General features: G+C 34.1%; 3 protein-coding genes across 3 annotated transcripts; 2 read left to right on the top strand and 1 right to left on the bottom strand.

Annotated features, from left to right (window-relative positions):
* Positions 1–1217: 1217 nt before the first annotated feature.
* Positions 1218–3899, top strand: LOC122599962 (probable inactive purple acid phosphatase 28). The gene is made up of 5 exons (XM_043772583.1): positions 1218–1419; positions 1520–1664; positions 1928–2340; positions 3139–3609; positions 3691–3899. Exons 1-4 carry the CDS (start codon positions 1228–1230, stop codon positions 3595–3597), a joined length of 1209 nt encoding a protein of 402 aa, XP_043628518.1. The 5' UTR covers positions 1218–1227; the 3' UTR covers positions 3598–3609; positions 3691–3899.
* Positions 3900–7086: 3187 nt separating this feature from the next.
* On the top strand, positions 7087–9760 carry LOC122600904 (protein At-4/1). Its single transcript, XM_043773681.1, has 8 exons — positions 7087–7270; positions 7588–7693; positions 7804–7859; positions 8029–8106; positions 8389–8462; positions 8543–8676; positions 8766–8861; positions 9341–9760. Exons 1-8 carry the CDS (start codon positions 7202–7204, stop codon positions 9484–9486), a joined length of 759 nt encoding a protein of 252 aa, XP_043629616.1. The 5' UTR covers positions 7087–7201; the 3' UTR covers positions 9487–9760.
* Positions 9761–11813: 2053 nt separating this feature from the next.
* On the bottom strand, positions 11814–18059 carry LOC122599925 (protein odr-4 homolog). Its single transcript, XM_043772540.1, has 11 exons — positions 17931–18059; positions 17634–17858; positions 16444–16539; positions 15997–16085; positions 15787–15915; positions 14650–14770; positions 13718–13802; positions 13244–13353; positions 12988–13139; positions 12735–12831; positions 11814–12284 (listed from the first exon to the last, which is right to left on the bottom strand). Exons 1-11 carry the CDS (start codon positions 18009–18011, stop codon positions 11982–11984), a joined length of 1488 nt encoding a protein of 495 aa, XP_043628475.1. The 5' UTR covers positions 18012–18059; the 3' UTR covers positions 11814–11981.
* Between the last annotated feature and the right edge of the window lie 374 nt (positions 18060–18433).

The following is an 18433-nucleotide window of genomic DNA, read 5'->3' as shown; positions in this document are numbered from 1 at the left end:
AATTAACCGAACCGAACCGTTTACAACCCTACTTCTCACACCCATTTGTATTATAATTAAATATTTGAATATAGTAGTTGACAGTTGACACCGATAACATAATTGTCTTCCTCAACCCCATAGTGTGGGGTGTCAGAGGCTATTGCTTCGTGGCCAACTCGAAGGGGTTGAAGTTCGACGCAAAGCTTTTTGGTTGTTAAGTTATAGGAGCCACCAATAAAAAAGAAAAAAATCAAAATAATGTTTTTTAACGGCCAACGAAGTACTTTATTGTATGAATTTCGTTTGGGATAATTGGATGGCTAAAGGTTACCGTCAAGTGGCTCAGTCGGGCGGTGCCAAGGCCATCAACTCGCCTGGCTATAGGCACAAGGATGAATTAGTGGTAAAATCTATTGCTTGCTAAGGTTTGAACCTGATGGCCCAAGCCAAAATCCTCATTATAAGACTTTTACGTCAATCCTTTTATGAAAGAATCGTCAATCAAACATCGTTTAAGAAAGAAAATCGGTAATAGTTAAATAAAATAAATAGTTTTGCATTAATGAGGTGTTATAATGGCTAATAATTCGTATATATCAATTTCGATTTTTTTTTCCTTTTCATATCCAACATTTATTTTTATGTTTCTGTGTAACTGAATTGTTGGAATAAAATCAAAACATTGTCTATGTTTGTGATGAACAACAATGTAATATGTCACAAAAACATTTATAATATCGATTAGCTCTAAATGAATTTTGATATATATAGAGTGTTAAATAAAACATTAAACAACATTAAATTAGAAAAGTTTTTTTAATCATTTTTATTCAAAGTTTTGATGAAAGGGCTCACTCACTTCGTCGTTGCCTCATTGGTACACGGTCAAAATAAACGATTTTGCAAAACTGCGAGATGCTGCCTATGATGTTAGTTTTGTAACGTAAAGCGAGAAACACGGAAGAGCAAATTGGTGGGAGCGCTCTTATAGACATGTCAATAAAAATATTTATTATTTCTAGTAATAAAAAGATAAACCAATAATCAATAGGGTTAACTAGTATTTTTTTTAGCAGGAGCGAGCTATGCTTCTAATAGCATATTGGTTTTTTCCGTTAATAATGAGTTATTCAAAAATTAACCTTTTTGATCCTTTTTTCACAAAAGCAGACAAATAAACCATGAAGACACTCTCACACATAAATAGTCTGACTTTTTGACAAACACAAACACAATACACAAACAATGCAATCTAATAACAAAAAAACATTTCTTGAAAGTATATTGTATGTAGGTCTCATCACAATCTCACTTTCTTTAATTCATATTTTCATTTTATCAGACAAACTAATCATATCTCATCACAAAATCACCCTCAAAAAACACCCAAATCATCCTCTGCGTTTCAATGCAGATGGCACTTTTAAAATCCTTCAGGTTACATCATATTTTATCTACAATATATACATATATATGGTTTTATTGTTAACTTATATGATGTGGGTGTTTAATATATATTGTATATGTGTATGTATAGGTTGCTGATATGCATTATGGGACTGGGTTGACTCGGTGTAGAGATGTTTTTAGATCTGAATTTGAATGGTGTTCAGATGTTAATACTACTTTGTTCTTGAAAAGAATGATTGATATCGAAAAGCCCGATTTTATTGCTTTTACAGGTGATTTGTTATAAAACTTTGGCTTTAGAATATCAAATTAGTTAGTTACTTTTGCCCTATATAGAATATATCACAAGTAGTTGAACCACTATTCACTTTGTAGTTACTAAGTATCAAATTTTGATTTTAAGATATCAATTGTTACTTTAGATCTATTTTATAAGAGTGTTAGTAGTTTTTTCGAGTAATTTGTCAAGCAGATAAAAACTATGTAACAAGTGATTATAAAAAAGCAGTTAATTTTGTCTAGTTTTGTTGATTAGGGGATAACATATTCGGCTCAAGTACTAATGATGCTGCTGAGTCGTTGTTCAAAGCTTTTGGTCCCGCAATGGATTCTAGACTTCCATGGGCAGCAGTTTTGGGCAATCATGACCAGGAATCCACTATGACTCGTCAAGAACTTATGTCATTCATCTCGCTTATGGATTATTCACTTTCGCAACCCAACCCCTTAATTCCCTCTGACCCTACTAAACAACAAGTTATGACAAACATTGACGGGTTTGGAAATTATGATCTACGAGTACGGGGTGCACCAGGATCTCGCTTAGCGAACCAAACCATGCTTAATCTCTTCTTTCTAGACAGTGGGGATAGAGCTTTTGTCGATGGGTTTAAGACTTATGATTGGATCAAGGAGTCTCAACTTAGTTGGCTACGTGGTGCTTCCAAGGTATGCGTGCATAATGAGCAGAGGTTGCAATTTCAATCCGTTTACTTATGACCGGTAGATTTAGGTTGTGTTTTTATCTCGAACGGGTCAAATGAAAAAATGTAGCTAAAATGATAAATGTCAAACGGTTGAATAGTTCAAACAAGTTGAAGCCCAAATTCTCTTTAGAATGCATACATTATTGATAAACCTTCTTCCTAAGTTCTATTTATTCAAAGTTTAAGATTATAGTCTGATCCTGTTCAATAGTTCTAATCATTTCACTATTTATTTATAATGTATTATAAATATGGAAAATAAAGTTCAACCTAGCCCTTCCCTAATCAAATGGTACTAAAAAATTACTCACTCTTTTCAGCCGAAATTTATTTTGACCTTTGATGAGTAGATGTTACAATTTCGACCTATTCACTTATGTATTAGTGCTTGGGCTGTGTTTTATTCCAAAGGGTCTTTTCAAATATTCTAGCTAAGATGGGATGGATCAAATGGGTTGAACGGACTTAGAGTCTCTCACAGTCTATTCTTACTGCTGAAAGAATTTGTATTGTATATCCTAACTATAATTGGAACATGATAAAATCGTGTTTGAAAACTGGACAAAATAGTTTTTGGGTCAGCCTAACATGCTCCGTTTTAACCCATGATTACAATAGGAGCCATTTTAAACGGAACCCTTTTAACCAACCCACCCGACCCGCCTTCTGAAGTCATCAGAGTATCCCCCTTTCCCCTTTTCTGTGAGTTGGTTCAGTTAGATTTAGAATTCATTAACATGTTGCAGGGTCTCGCTAACAGGGTCTTTATCAAGAAAATCATCAATCAGAAGACTTCCCTGCAGCTTCAACACCTCCCCCATCACTAGCATTCTTTCATATCCCAATCCCAGAAATCCGTTATGGTCCTTTCAAGGAAGTTTTCGGAGAGTATCGTGAACATGTGGCATGTTCAATGGTGAATTCTGGAGTCTTAAAGACACTTGTGTCAATGGGAGATGTGAAAGCCGTGTTTATAGGCCATGATCACCTCAATGATTTCTGTGGGAATTTAGATGGCATATGGTTTTGTTATGGTGGTGGTTTCGGGTATCATGGGTATGGTCGGGCTGGGTGGTCAAGAAGGGGCCGGGTTATACTTGCTCAACTTAAAAAGGGGAAGAACGAATGGATGGGAGTTGAAACTATCAAGACTTGGAAGCGACTCGATGACAAGAACTTGACAAAAATTGATGAGCAGATATTATGGACATCAAACTGATTCTTGATACAGGTAACTCGAAACACAAAGTTCCAGCGGATACTCTTATGTCGTTCCCTTTTCTCTAAGTTTAACTTAACCATTGATTGACAGATTCTTAAAGGAAATACTTCTGCAGCATTGTTCTGCCTTGGATGTGTTGGAATTCTCTGGTGGCTCTCTTTTGAGCCCGTTTTTGATGCAGTAATCTTTGTACAAATTACATGTTGTGTTGTATGAATATCACCTTTTCTTGTATTTTGTATAATGAAACACTTTCACGAAACATATAATCTTGTATAAAACATCGTGTTGTTAAATCACATCGTGTGTAAGATATTCAGAAGGCGAGGTTAACTATACAAATTACATGAGAGTGTTCATCGGGTCAAAACTGGACTGGAACCTAACAGAAGCTGGAAAATACAATATAAACTGGTTTGGTTTATAACTTTTTTTTTTTTTTTCTGGGAATGACTGTCTATCTTCATCTTGCTAGATGATTATCTATTTGTATGATTGTATCTGTGTATCTTGAAACAAAATATAAAGTGCAAGTCCCCACTGCAACACATAGATGATACTGTAGGAATATTCATTATTGTTAAATACGCACATACGGTAGAATTAAGGTGCCATGTCATGATATATGACTTGTGATACATTATGAGATGATATGTTTAATTAACACGATCAGCAATAATGACAAGATGATAAAATTTTTTTCTGAAGTCTTATTTTGAGATCAATCGATCGATCCCATATTCTTAACTGTAAAAACTACACAGGTGGTAATGCAGGTGCAGGTGCATCCGGGAAAGGATTATTGATAGGGGGAAAGTTTGGGATATTGAAAGGAGGGAGATTTGGGAAAGGGAAGCCAGGGATATTTGGAAAAGGAAAATCTGGGATGCCGGGGATACTACCTTCAAATGGACTTTGTCCAAAAGGATCAGGAAGACCAAACGACATGTCTGATCGTGAATCCTTCGCAGTGGTGTCGACAAACCTATCATCCACGATGTCCATGCTGCTTTCGTTGTCATTTGTAGTTGTAGCCCATATTTTTGGAATTCGACCATCGACAACTGATACTATAAGTGTGACAATGAACATTACATTCAAGATCCTCATCTTAATAGATGAAGACTGAGAGAGCATAACGTAATTACTGTTTGTTTGTGAAAGATTAAATTGTTTATGGCTTCATATATAATGCATATACAAATGCTGGGTTTTATAGCATTCAGTTTTGTCTATAAAGGTTTTCAAACATTAAATCTAAATGTAGAATACTTGCTATATATAGCCGGTATATGGTTGATACAAGTAAAATTAATATAAACGCAATCAGTCGATCACATTTTGGTGGTTTGAAATCGGGCAAAAGTGGTTATATCTTGGTATATATAGCCGGTATATGGTTGATACAAGTAAAATTAATATAAACGCAATCAGTCGATCACATTTTGGTGGTTTGAAATCGGGCAAAAGTGGTTATATCTTGGTACAGAAGGTAATATAAACGCAATTGGTCAGATGTTACTCTAAAGTCTTGAACTAGGACGACGGATCTCAAGTACTACGACTTTACGACTTTTTCAAGGGGTCAATTAGGGATGACAACGGCAAAAATAAATAATTACAAATATACCTATAATCCGGATGAACTTAACTTGTTAGTTACTAATACACATACATGTGAAAATATGATATTCTCAAATGTATGGATGAACTAGCTTTCAAAGCGAAAAGATTCATATTGTCACATGTATATGTATTAGTAACTAACAAGTTATATGTGTAGGTTACAAGAATTTCACAAACTATTATCTAATTTGTTCATCGACTTTGAAAAAACTGGCGGGGTTGGGCCCCGTATTACGGTGCTTCAATTATCTTGTTGTTATTATAGTTTTGTTATGTTACTATGAACCTAAAACACTCTAATTAGATATTAATATGCCATGTGATAACAAAAAGTTGAACGAAAGTTTTCAATATTATACTTGAAAACTTAAAATGCAAAAAATGTGAAATTATTTTTCAAGAAATAACTTGAAAAAAACAAATCGAGATGCGATGTGCTGATATGTGAAAATATGGTTACTGTGAGCGACCAAAAAAAGTTAACGAAATTTTTCAGAAAATTAAAAAGAAAAAAAAAGTGTGAAATCCGAATAGAAAAACTGAATGTGGCATGGACCAACCTAAACCCGTCACGTGGGTGGGTTACTGTTCATTAGCTTTTATCTTTTGTTTTTTTTTTACCTATCTTTTGATACAATATAAAAGAAGTATATTAATAATCTATATTATATTACAAAAATAATAGCCCAATGTTGAAAGTTATATGGGGAGAAATGTTTAAAATACCTTTTATGATATATTACACTATTAGTCCCTAATCTTTTAAAATATCTCAATTAGCTCTTTACATTTAAGACTTTTACATCAATTACTAGCTAATTAAACCCGAGTTGAACCCGGGTTTTTGAAGTTAAATCGGTTTTGACCTAGACATTTTCCGTTCAAATCAATATTAGAATAAAAAAGTTGAAAAGTTCAAAATTAAAAAAAAAAGCCATAAAAGGTTTAATGTTAATGTTGATGACTATTCATTTATCATTGTATATATGCTTTAAAAGTTATTTACAAATGGATAGAAAAAGGGATGAAAGTTTAACATAGCTAAAGGAAGTAAACATGTTTAAGGTAAAAAAGCAATAAGAAAAATAAAAATACAAAAATTAATAAATTATGATGTCATATCTATTTAAATATTGTACTAGCAAAATATGAGGGTTTGTCATTTCATTCCTTTTCTAAAAATAGTTTTTGATTACAATTTTGTTTTATTAATACGAGAGCAAGTACCAGCGCGTTGCGGAGGTAAAATGATAAGGATGATATGTCATAAAGTGTGATAGGTCATAGGAGGTTATAGGTCATAAAGTGTCATAGTCAAATGCCTTAGTCGTACGGGCTCCACCCTTGGATTTAAAAATTTGTCAAAAGTATATCGAATGACATCTCTAATGAAAGATCATGAAATTTTAAGAACACCCATATAATTTTTATAATTTATCGATGTACGGTTTTTGAGATAAAATATTTTGAAAGAATTAAAGAAATAAAATGATTTATGAAGGAGAGAGAAAATTGTATGCATTGATGTATGGTACATCATGCATTAATATGTGTATATTAACGATTTGCTTTATAATATAGTATAGATAGATAGTATAGATATAGATAAGAGATCTATACCACTTAACGCCGCATCTACCACCAATAATCGTCACCCACTAACACCATGGCTGCCACGAATACCGCTGCATAGCGCATATACCATGTTATTTATAATTTATACATATAAAGTCATCAAAATATATTTTATGTTTTTATTGTCACTCATTTTTTACCGTTTACAAAAAAAAAATAAAAAATGAACGTGATTCTATTTCTTCATTTTTCCCATTCATATTCAACCAAACAAGAAAACTTGTTTCTCATTCTTCTATTTCCTTCCCATATAATCGTGCCAATTTTAATATAATAGTTCTTAAATAAACTGGTACTGCGCTCGCTCAAATATTATTATCATCTCTGCTAGAAAGTGGTAATGGCGGGAGGAAGCGAGGCAGCAGAAGCATTGGATTCCATTCTCTCCGATTTTGATGACATACACAATGTCTGTATCTATCTATATCTATATATCGAATCACGGTTTTTTATTTCCTAATTAAATCCTAAAATTCATTCATTCAGTTTCATTTTTCTATATATATATATATATATATATATATATAAACCAACTGGGTTGGATAAGTGGTTGGAAACAGAGGTCATGGTTCGATCCTCATCCTTTTCAACCCATAGTAGAACCTGGAAGCAGCCTCTCTACCTTTGGTAGGGGTAAGGCTGTCTACATATCAACCTCCCCATACACCGTGGAAGACGACATTGGGAGTTACTTACTTACTTCTATATATATATATATACACACAGGATTTCGTTGAAGGAATGGCGAGGATTAAATCACTTGAATCAAAATACAATTCCGAAATTAAAAAAAGAGAAGCGCTTCAGTTCACTGTCGACACTCTCAAATCAGGTTCCCTTGCTTTCTTTTCTTACACTTATAATTAGGACCTTTTTAAATAATTAAATATATATTATTGTTTGTAAATTCTTAATTGATAAATTATTTGGCCAATTTTTTAGAAAATGAGAGATTGATGAAACTTTACACAGACGCAATCAACAAACTAGCAAATCAGGTGAGACGATTACATTGCTAAAAATCGAGGTTGAGTGACTAAATTATCCGTTAATTTAGTCCTAGAATCTGCTAAATTATCCGTTAATTTGTAGTATAATTTGAGGTTGAGTGACAATGGGAATGCAATTCTTAATCTGTTTTATTGCGGTTTTCGTTTAACGAAACAGCTTGAAAGCAGGAATAACTGTCGAACATTGAAGACGGAACTCAAGAGAATGAGCGATGATCATACCAGGAAAGAGGACGTAAGTGATTAGTTTTTCACATAAATAACTGAAACCTTATTGGGCTTTAACGGCATACGTTTTGACTTGTTAGGTTAAATCATGTATTATTTTGGGGGAATATTGTATAAAAGGTAATGAAAGTTTTTGCCAACGTAGGGTAGTCAGAGATTTTCACGGCCGCACTGTAACTAAAATTTTAACTGAATTATTGGTTTGTCGGATTGTTAGTGTCTGCTTCGTTTTGAGAAATGGAAGAAATGCAGTTTTATGTCTTGGTGACAAGTTCGGTTTTACATGCAGGAGTTCAGAAATGCAATGAGCCAGCTTAAGTATGATTCCGAGAACAGAATTAAAGAGCTGGAGGTTCAAATGAAGTGTGTTTTATAGTCAAAAACTATTTTGTTTAGCAGTTTATAATCTTTTATGAAGTTATTAAATACTTACTGTAAACCAGAGATTCTCTAGCTCAGAAAATGGCAAATGAATCAACCATATTTCAGCTTCAACAAGATTTATCTGCACATAGGAACCATGTTGATGCTTTAGCGAAAAGGTTGGACCGGGTTCATTCGGATGCAGAAATGAAATGTGAGTTTCTACATAGATGATTGAACTTTTAAGGCATTTACAGTTTTACAAAGCTCAGTAAGACTTATGATTGTGATGCTTTGTTCTAGATCAATATGAGATCCAGGATTTGAAGGATTGTCTTATGATGGAGCAAGAAGAGAAAAATGGATTGAACAGAAAGCTCCAAAGTCTAGAAAAGGAATGTATGTGCATAGTAAATATACGCCAATTGTTACTGCAACTTTGATTATGATCTTGTGATTCTGTATAATACATATAACCTTCACTAGAAATGATATATTGATGAAGTTGGCAAGGTGGGTGGGTCAGGCAGATTGGGTAAAAGTTTGATTTTCTATTGTGTGTCGAAGCATGTTTTGTGGAGTTGACTCTGCTTGTAGATTGTTTTTAATATAGAATCAATGCGTTAATTGTGATTGAAAAACCAATCTTATCACACAATGATCTGCATCTTTGCATAAAAACCAGTTTAGGATGTTGTATGCGGCAAAAGTCTACTTTAGGCTACTTTCAACTCTCTGAACCATTCCCCTTTAGCTTGTTTTTTTTCATTTGACCGATGAAACATAACCAATTTTGACTGGTTAATAATGGAAATGAGTCCATATTGTTAACTTTTATATATTTTACATTCGGTTATCCTGGTGTTTTTGTGTTGCAGTACTGATTAGCAAAACAAAGTCGGCTGAAAACAAACAAGATTTGAGTTCAAATCGACATGTTGAAACTCTGAAGCAGAAGGTAATGAAATTGAGGAAGGAAAATGAGGTCCTCAGGAGGCAGTTGCTTGATTCCAAAGATGACTGATATCTGTCAACAGTTGAGGACCTTCTGGTTTTCCAGATTGTTCAATAGATTAACCGGATACCTGCACATATGCGAATTCCATAATCAAATTGAAACCTACCGCTCTATATAACATGCCATACCTCAAACAAATGCATTATGAGCGTTTGGAGACTGTATATGATAATGAATAATTGCCATAAAAAAGTCTTTCTGTAATACCATGTGCTGCAGGAGATGGTGTTTGGACATGCCGGTTGAGGTTCTAATAGTTTTTTTTTTTTTTTTTTTTTTTTTTTTTTTTTTTTTTTTTATATTTGCGATTAACAAAGTGTTGTTATATAGCTGCCTGATATTTTAAGTAGGGCAGAAAAGAGAGAAATAAGTAATTTTTATTCTTTTAAATGATTAGTTTTGTATAGCATGTATGAAACTAGTTATCCAAAAAGTTATTATTTGACCTTATGTATGTATAAAACGCTAAAAACTGGTTATTGCAACTTCAGAATGCAGTATTCAAATAATCAGTTTTATTATTCGAATTCCAAACACCCCTTAATCTGACATGCGGGCACACAGCTGGTAGGGAATAAAATCTGAGGGTAAGAACTAAGTACTGCATCCTTTCCTGTAGAGAAAAATAATCAACCAGCACTTATAAAAATTCGGTTGTCATTTCAAATATAATGTATCAAGACATAACAATTCAAAATGAACTGAAAAACTATCCCATTAATGTTTGCATTTGTTTGTACGAGTATTTATTTATTTGTTTGTACGAGTATTTATTTATGCTATTGCATTTAAAAGATGGCAAAATGGGTTGGTTGAGCTAGTTAGCAAACAGTCAAAGGGGCAAAACTTTTGTGCTGCTCACCAGGTGGACACCAAGTACTGTTCCCCTGTATTTAAATATCTATATGTGAATGGATAAGGATCCCCATCAACACTGATGTTGATCCAACTATAGAAGTAAACTTAGACAACTCTGAATCTTTAGATTAAAATGGTCAAAAATTTAAAGACCATGTTTCAATCTTGATTTTAAGTATAAAGTTAAGATTTACCTATAAAGTTGGATCCACTTTAAAGAATCACTTTGATACTGCAAATAATATACTTGTGATAAATGCATGTTTATTGACTTACAACTTGTTTGACACAAATTTAATGTTTTACATTATCGACCTATAAGAGATGTAACACGACCCATGCGTTAGTAAATGGGTCGTGAAACCACCACCTAACCAAGATACTATTAACATATAGTGATTGTACTCTTAGCCAAGAACATATCAAGATTACATGAAAGAACAGACTTTGAAACGTTGAAGCCACCAGTGTTTAGGTTGATAAGTTTACAGTATACATCATAATGTGGGAATGTTTAAATTAGCTAACGGGTAATACTTCTTGAATGCCAATAGGAACAATCAATTAGACTCATCAAACATTGCATCACAAGCATCTTCCCTTGATACCTATTGTGCAACCTGTGGAATAGGTATCTCAGTTGATATCTCGATGTCTGATTACCTTCCAAAACCCTCAAGAGAATCCAATTGACTACTGACCTTATCACAGACTATCTGATGAACATCATAGATATAAATGGGTTAGCTTTTACCCAGATGGTTAGGGCAGAGTTATTTACTTAAAAACACTATTATAGTCTGTGTTCCGCAGTATAAACACTCCAGACTTTGTTGCCTATCGGTATCCTGCAGGGTATACAAGGAAGGGTTCTCGGGAAGTAACTTTTATAACTCGCAAATATGTTACAAAATAGTCTCTAAATTTGCATTATTTACGGCACACGGTAGTTGGAAGCCTACCGCCCCGGGCTTGATAGGGTACCACCTGAGTAAGTCCCTTGCTGCAATAGCCTACCGTCTACAACATGAACGTTGCTGACTTCATGAACCCTTTGGTAGGATGCACGAAGGGTGCACGATGGAGAAAGTCTACAAAGATAGCTCGCGCGACCCTCTAGAGTTACTTGTTAAGGCTCCGGCCAGTGTCAAAATAGTACAAATGTACCTTGCACCACGATGACGTCTGGCTGTGCACTTTTCACAATTGGTCTACCACTCTCTACAAGGGTCAAGAGCTCCTAACAGAAAGACGTAAACCCCAACGGACTCCTGCAAGGCAATCGTCGGCATTTGGGACCAGCTTCTACACATTTCCTTGGCCCTTCACAAATACTGGTCCTCATATCACAAGAGAGGCAAGACAAAAACACTCACACACACCTACATACATTTGACCGTAAGGACACCAAAGATCCACAAAAGATTATTTGACCCAAAAGTAATCCAAAATCACCCGTTAAAACACAAACTAAAAAGCTCAAAATGGGAACATTAAAAAGCCTGGAATCCTGGATAATCTACAATTTGATGCAGTTTTGTTAATACTTGGGACTATACTAACACCACTTCTATATTATGACACAACAAAAGTACTTGATTATAATTCACATTAAAGGGGGAAAATACAAGATCATCCGCTTCTTATGTCTTGAAAGCAAAGACCATAACACCTACTAAAACAGATAGGATAAGAACTATAAGGGCAGCTGTGATGCTAATATTACTGGATTTATTTAGTTGTTTCCCAGCCACGGAGCTTTTATCACCCTTTTTATTGTTTAAGGATGACGGCGTAAGATCTGGGGACAACGGCATTGCTGCTTCCCAAAAGGGATTGGCGGAGAATGTTATGGAGCTTGTAGATTCTGCTTCTGGCTCCAAAATAACTGTTGTATCCGTTGGAGCCTCCATCGACATCAATTCCACACAACGGTCTCTTAGCACCTAGACAAAATCAGACAAATTACTTCTCTGAATATAGCTTGGGTTGAAAATCCAGCCAAAATGGACGTTGGTCAACATAGGAATTTTAGTGTGGGATGAAACAACTCATGTCAGGTCCGGTTGATCTGATAAAATTTCACTCCACTTTTATAAATAAAAAACTTACCAACTATGAGTACTTAACTAAATATAATTCTTAAGGCTATATTTTCGTAATAATGATCTAATTTTTAGACTTATGTAGTTGTACGCATTAAGATTACAGATTGTGAAACTATCGACCGTTTGGCCTGTTCACCCATTCCCTTTTTGGCTAGAGTTTTTATTTGATCCATTTAAATCACCCAGGAATAATGTTTTTAAGATGATAAATTAGCAGTCTCTAATAACAAGACCAACATTTGGAGGCTAGATTTTACCAAGCCATAATAAAGAATTACAAATACAGACCTCAAGTGTTTCAGAAGGTTGTATGTAGTCGCATATATATGTATCACCCAGCCATGGAACAAAAACTCTTCGAGGGAAAACAAGACTACATTGTTTACTGTTAACAAAATAATTAACAAACGTTTTAGAACTCATGGCATACATAAGCATAACAATGAAGGGATAATTAGAATAAGTCATTGAAAAAAACTGCCAGAATATCATTAGTCGCACTCAGTTAATATACTTTCACAGTACATGGAAACTATCTGACCTTAATGACTGTAGTTGAAGCTGCGGTATAGGAATCTGAGTTGAAATTCCGTTAACTGATTCCCCACCATCATCTGCGACTGAATCCAATTGCCCATCAGCCTCATCACAGATGATATCTAACCTACTGTGCAGGCTTGAAATAATGTCTCCCTAAACAAAAACACAAGAACGAGAATGAGAAACAAAATCAGATAAGACAGTCGAACACTAAGTTGGAAGTTAAAACATAAAACTCGTAAGCCTGTCTCAAATACCTTTATATCAGCCAAAGCTTGTGAGATTGGTTCTTTGGAATTTGAATATGCGAAGGAACAGATGGAGCCAGTAAAGACCAGAATACCAACAACCTCCACTGGACTGTATGCTTAAGAAATCAACAGTAACATGTTAAATTTAGAGGTGGCAAGATAGGTGGGTTGGGTAACGGGTCAAAATGAATACGTAATCTGATCCACTTATTATATTTATTATTCATATATACCGAATGCATTTAATATGATTGAAGAAACTTTATAATTACAACGATAATATAAATCTACTGATAAAGTGATGCAGGAGGTTGCATTCATTAAATATAACATGGGCCACTTTCTGTTCATTCTGCCCATTCCAATTTACTGAAGCTTTTTATATGACTCATTTTAGATAAAATATAGCTCAAATCAACCCATTGTCATAAGTGGGCCAAAATTGCAAGAGTATAGATATGATATGAGAAGTTGAGTTACCTTTAAAAGATGTATGCTGCATAAAAGGTATAAGAAATTCAACTTCATGCAGACCATCAAATGCCAATAGCTCATCTACATTCACCTAAACAACAAGGAAAAAGTCAATTATCAACATTTATGAAGCATGCCATGTTATATACTGATTAAACTGCAGCTGTTACTACTGAATATTTCTGGAGTTACATTGGTTAATACTTGATACTAACTGAAATGCATTTACCTCCACTTATAATATTTTCGCCTGAAATAGCTTAAGTACATAAAGAATATGTTTTTTCAAAGGATTGTATCGTCTTAGAAAATTACTGTAAAAATATTACTTTTGCATCAGTAACCAATATACTCACAATCTTCACACCTTCAACCATAAAATCAGCTAAGGAAAATGTTACTTTTTATGATCAGTCACATCAATGGATGAAGCTGTAAAAATATTTTATTTTATTTTTCATAAGTACATGGTCCGAAGGTATTAGTAACATCATTAAATTGAGGATGATGGGGTTGAAGGTATGCAAAACTAGAAGAGTTATTGAGGAATATAAGAAATGGGGAGTGAAACCAAATTATATGGAGAAGGAATGGAGTAGCTGAAATCTTGGTCCTGTTTTAGTACTAGGTGTTATTGGTTGTCTGGTAAGTTTGGTATGTTGCTGCAAGTGTAACTTTTGGATCTCGTATTGTCTGAATTGAATGTGTATAGAGCATATATGTAATGTCTTTGAAGTTTGTTGGGCCTTTCCAACTTACTGTAGATTGAGGATGTAAATATTGGATGTTGTTAATATATAGTTCACCTTTTGGTTTAAAGAAAAGAAAAAAGTAAATGGTCTGAAAAATAAAGCATTTCAATAAGCAATAGAACTCATGATTGTATACAGTGTAGAAGGAGGTTTACTTTTTAACTTATAATCCTAAAAGATGCATACCATATTTCCATCAATTAAAGCCTTAGCCCCTTCAAGTTCTTCAGCATGACTTGATATTACATCACGAAGAATTCCAGAAAATTTAGCAGCAATTGAAGTATTGTCACGGAATATTGGGAACCTGGGATAAGAAAGCTCTTCTTGTCGGTAATTAAAAAAAATTACATACATATGTACGAATAAAGAACAAAAACACATGAAACTAAATGATATACTAACAAAAGAAGTTAATGGGTTGTTTTAATGTGTTGCAATATGCAAACCTAATCAATTAAATACCATAATGTTTAAAAGTCAACACCAATCTTAATTCCGATTATCAGATTTTTTTTGGCCTAATATAAGCAAATTCGAGATATGGATGAGAAATTCTGGCAATGTATAACTTTAATTACTTTGCAGCTCCTTATCTGATTCCCTCATTCTGATTCTTGTAAGTTAGTATAATCAAATTAAAAACTCATATCCAAACACTAACCATCATCTAAATAAAGAAAGTAAGTACCATATACTAGAGCAGCATATACCCTACATAGCACCCAAAGGTACTGCAAGTTATTATTTGCAACATAGTTACACTCACAACAATAGACCTGCAAACATAAACTTGTCGCATCTCTCATCAATCACCAGACCCTGCACTGAGTCATGACCAGATGTAGATTGTTTAAAAAGAAAAAAATTCTATACTTTTTTTCCCTTGATCTATTCTCATTAGGTTATGAAGTCCACTTGTGATTTTTTTTATGCTTACAAAAACAGGAACTAGCAAGACCAATATCTTTGTTTTATAGAACCAAAACTAGAGGGCTATAGAGATTAATGAGGGTGTTAGTAATAGGATAAGAGTGAATGGGATGCAAATTCTATTTAAAATTTCGTCTAACAGATAGACCACAAACACGACACTCTTCATATGAACACTACATGGCTCCACTCAAAAAAACAGAAACTATGTGTTCAGAAACTATAGGTAAACAAAATACAGTTAAAAATGGTAAATGTAACAAAATTCATCAAGCCTCAAACTTTGAATACAGGGTGGAGTTATACTTAACCCAAGTCCACACCAATTTCTTTTGCATAAGGCTTGCTAAGAAAATTTCAACATAAAATCAAATTCCAATACAAGTTTACCTGATCTCAAAGTTGTAAATGCATTTAAACTTCTGAAGGGTAGATAAAACTCTTCCCATTTTGAAATCACATGGCCGTAGACTGCTTGAGGTAATATTTGAAGACAATGAGCAATTTCGGCATGTCCACCTAAGCAGGATTAAATGTTAAAATGTTAACAGAAGAGCTTGGTTAGGTTGAATGAGAGGAGTAAAGAGTGTATAAAGCTACCTCCTTGGACTAAGGTTTATATGAATGAGCAGTCTCTCGTCCCACCCAGAATCCCTTAAAGGTGCTGCGTCTGCAACTCCTTTTACAGCCTGAAAGTTCAAGAACGAGTCTCATAAGTGTGTGTGTGTAAGAGAGAGAGAGAGAGATAGAAAGAGAGAGAGACTGAGAGAGAGAAAGCAGGCGTATGCGTATGCGTGTATCCAATTATATGTGTATAAGTGTGGGAAAGAGAGACAAACCCAATAAATTCCAAATAAATTAAAGATACTCAGAACAAGTGTGTGATAATGTCACAAACTGCCACACTTTGATTCTCGAAGTCCTCGTCAAACTAATATATGAATTTGGAAAATTTTACAAACTCACTGATCTCAAACAAACGTGGCTTGCGGCTAAGACCATAATGGATATAGTTTAAAATTTATATAAGCAGAATGAAATGTGAACCTGGCAAAGAACTAAAGTCGAATTCTTGAACAAGCTTTCATTCACCCATATGTAGATGCCAACCACTTTCATGCCACCAACTAGCATTCTCGAAACCTGTTTACCGTTCCAACGTGCATTACAAACATAGGCACTTCAAGTACTTATATAATTTATTCTTTCATTTTATTGCAGACTTGCAGTTATAAGATAAGAAGTAAATATGCATGATAACTTGATTACTCAATATTATTCAGTTAATGGATATACATATGATGTATCTCTAAGTGCATTCCTTCAGAAATAGGAGATCATAGAGAGGTAAACTTAAAGGGCTCCCAGCTCCCGTATTCAAAGTCGGGTCCTTCCATATACTCCAATCATACATATATATTTTAACTACTTCAAACAAGAGGTGGCACCATAAGTGGATTAGGTAATGACGAACAGTCAAAATGGATACTTTCTTATCATTATTATCATGGGTAAGGTCATGTTAGGTTGACCCACAAGCACTTTTTTCATCCATTTATTACATATAAATCATTCATATTTTAGATATTATTACGAAACTATAATATTACAGAGTAGTCTAATTTACTCTTCTTTTTTTTTTTTTTTTTTTTGAAATGAGTTTCAATGGCTTCCAAACCATTAGACCCATAACCCATTTGATCCATTTCCTTGGCTAACTTTTGTGATTCCACCCTTTTGACTTGTTTCAGACGAACCTAGAGCAAACCGACTCATTTATCATTAGATGGTTAGTAATTGCCTCTTTTATTCCATACTCTAGACGATATATACCTTCCTCCGCTTACAAGTATCCCCTTCGTTAAAAAACCTTCTCACTTCGGCATAATTCTAAACACACCTCGTGAAACATTCTAATATCTACTTTCCATCCTTACAACTTCATCTATCTCCATTTCATATATACATTGTCAATTTTGTCAAAATCCTCAATTTCCGCCACGTTTATTATAGTTGCAACTTGCAATGCCGTGTGTTCAAGAGATATACACAGAATTTCTACACTACACACATTACTCTCGAGATCAAGATATTATAACCTTTTAAACCGAATAGCCTAGTTTTACAGCAACCGAATAGTACGATGCAGGTTAACAACTAGTAAATTCACAATCTATTAAATCTAACAAACACTTGTCAGAAATGAAATAGTAAGTTTATAGAATAAACAATCAAACCTGACGGGCATGTTCGGCCACCCACTCCTTATCGATCGACAAAACCGAAGAAGAATCCGACTGAGATTTCGGTTTCGATCCACCTTTCTTCTTATTACTAAGATCATCTTTGTTTTCAGTGATCCATGAAGCAGGATTACCGGAATCGTTAAGCGGCGTGGGGATTAAATCAAAGACAAAAGCTTTATCCAAAGTTTTACTTACTTTTCCAATCACTAACCCTACCTGTCAATAATTATAACTTCTTTTCAATTAACTGTATATTTATGTGTATATATATACAGAAAAGAGAGACACCTGGGAAGTGAGACCGGAATGGCTGAGGCGGTCTTCGACGGAATTAAGTTGAGTTTCTTCTCCGACCACCGCTTTCACCATCCTTTTCGCCTTCCTGATTTTTGGTTATAATTCTCTACTTGTGTTTTTCGCTTTTTTTTTTTTTTTTTAATAGAATTCTAGGAAAATAGAAGTTTGAAAAACAATAAAAAAGTGTTTTTAAGTTTTCAAAAATAATGTTTCTTTTTTTTTTTTTTTAAGTATTTTTAAAAAATTAAGATTTGAACTCGTTTTTCTATTTTTATTGGAAAATGAAAAACATGAGATGTTTTTTCGAACTAAACGCTAAGTATGTTCAAACATATAAAGTTGAAAAAGGAAAGGGGTAGTTTATTTTATAATGGAATAAAGACTAGAATACTATGCTCGCACGATGTAGCAGCAATAACGGTAGCAATAATGTGATTATGGCATCGACCAGAAGGCATGGTTTAACGGCATGCTCACAAGTAGGGCTGTTAATC

Source organism: Erigeron canadensis, chromosome 5 (genome assembly GCF_010389155.1).
Source record: "Erigeron canadensis isolate Cc75 chromosome 5, C_canadensis_v1, whole genome shotgun sequence".
Taxonomy (NCBI): Eukaryota; Viridiplantae; Streptophyta; class Magnoliopsida; order Asterales; family Asteraceae; genus Erigeron; species Erigeron canadensis.
The sequence above is the reverse complement of the archived record's forward strand: the minus strand, read 5'-3'. Positions and strand labels throughout refer to the sequence as shown.

Excerpts from the sequence above, each read along its gene's own strand:
- LOC122599962 (XM_043772583.1), top strand. The coding sequence starts at position 1,228 with ATGCAATCTAATAACAAAAAAACATTTCTTGAAAGTATATTGTATGTA. Across the intron at positions 1,420-1,519 it reads GCACTTTTAAAATCCTTCAG|GTTGCTGATATGCATTATGG; the intron begins GTTACATCATAT and ends GTGTATGTATAG. Across the intron at positions 2,341-3,138 it reads GGCTACGTGGTGCTTCCAAG|GGTCTTTATCAAGAAAATCA; the intron begins GTATGCGTGCAT and ends TCTCGCTAACAG.
- LOC122600904 (XM_043773681.1), top strand. The coding sequence starts at position 7,202 with ATGGCGGGAGGAAGCGAGGCAGCAGAAGCATTGGATTCCATTCTCTCC. Across the intron at positions 7,271-7,587 it reads ATTTTGATGACATACACAAT|GATTTCGTTGAAGGAATGGC; the intron begins GTCTGTATCTAT and ends ATATACACACAG. Across the intron at positions 8,463-8,542 it reads GAGCTGGAGGTTCAAATGAA|AGATTCTCTAGCTCAGAAAA; the intron begins GTGTGTTTTATA and ends ACTGTAAACCAG.
- LOC122599925 (XM_043772540.1), bottom strand. The coding sequence starts at position 18,011 with ATGGTGAAAGCGGTGGTCGGAGAAGAAACTCAACTTAATTCCGTCGAA. Across the intron at positions 17,859-17,930 it reads ATTCCGGTCTCACTTCCCAG|GTAGGGTTAGTGATTGGAAA; the intron begins GTGTCTCTCTTT and ends AATTATTGACAG. Across the intron at positions 13,140-13,243 it reads AAGCTTTGGCTGATATAAAG|GGAGACATTATTTCAAGCCT; the intron begins GTATTTGAGACA and ends GTTTTTGTTTAG.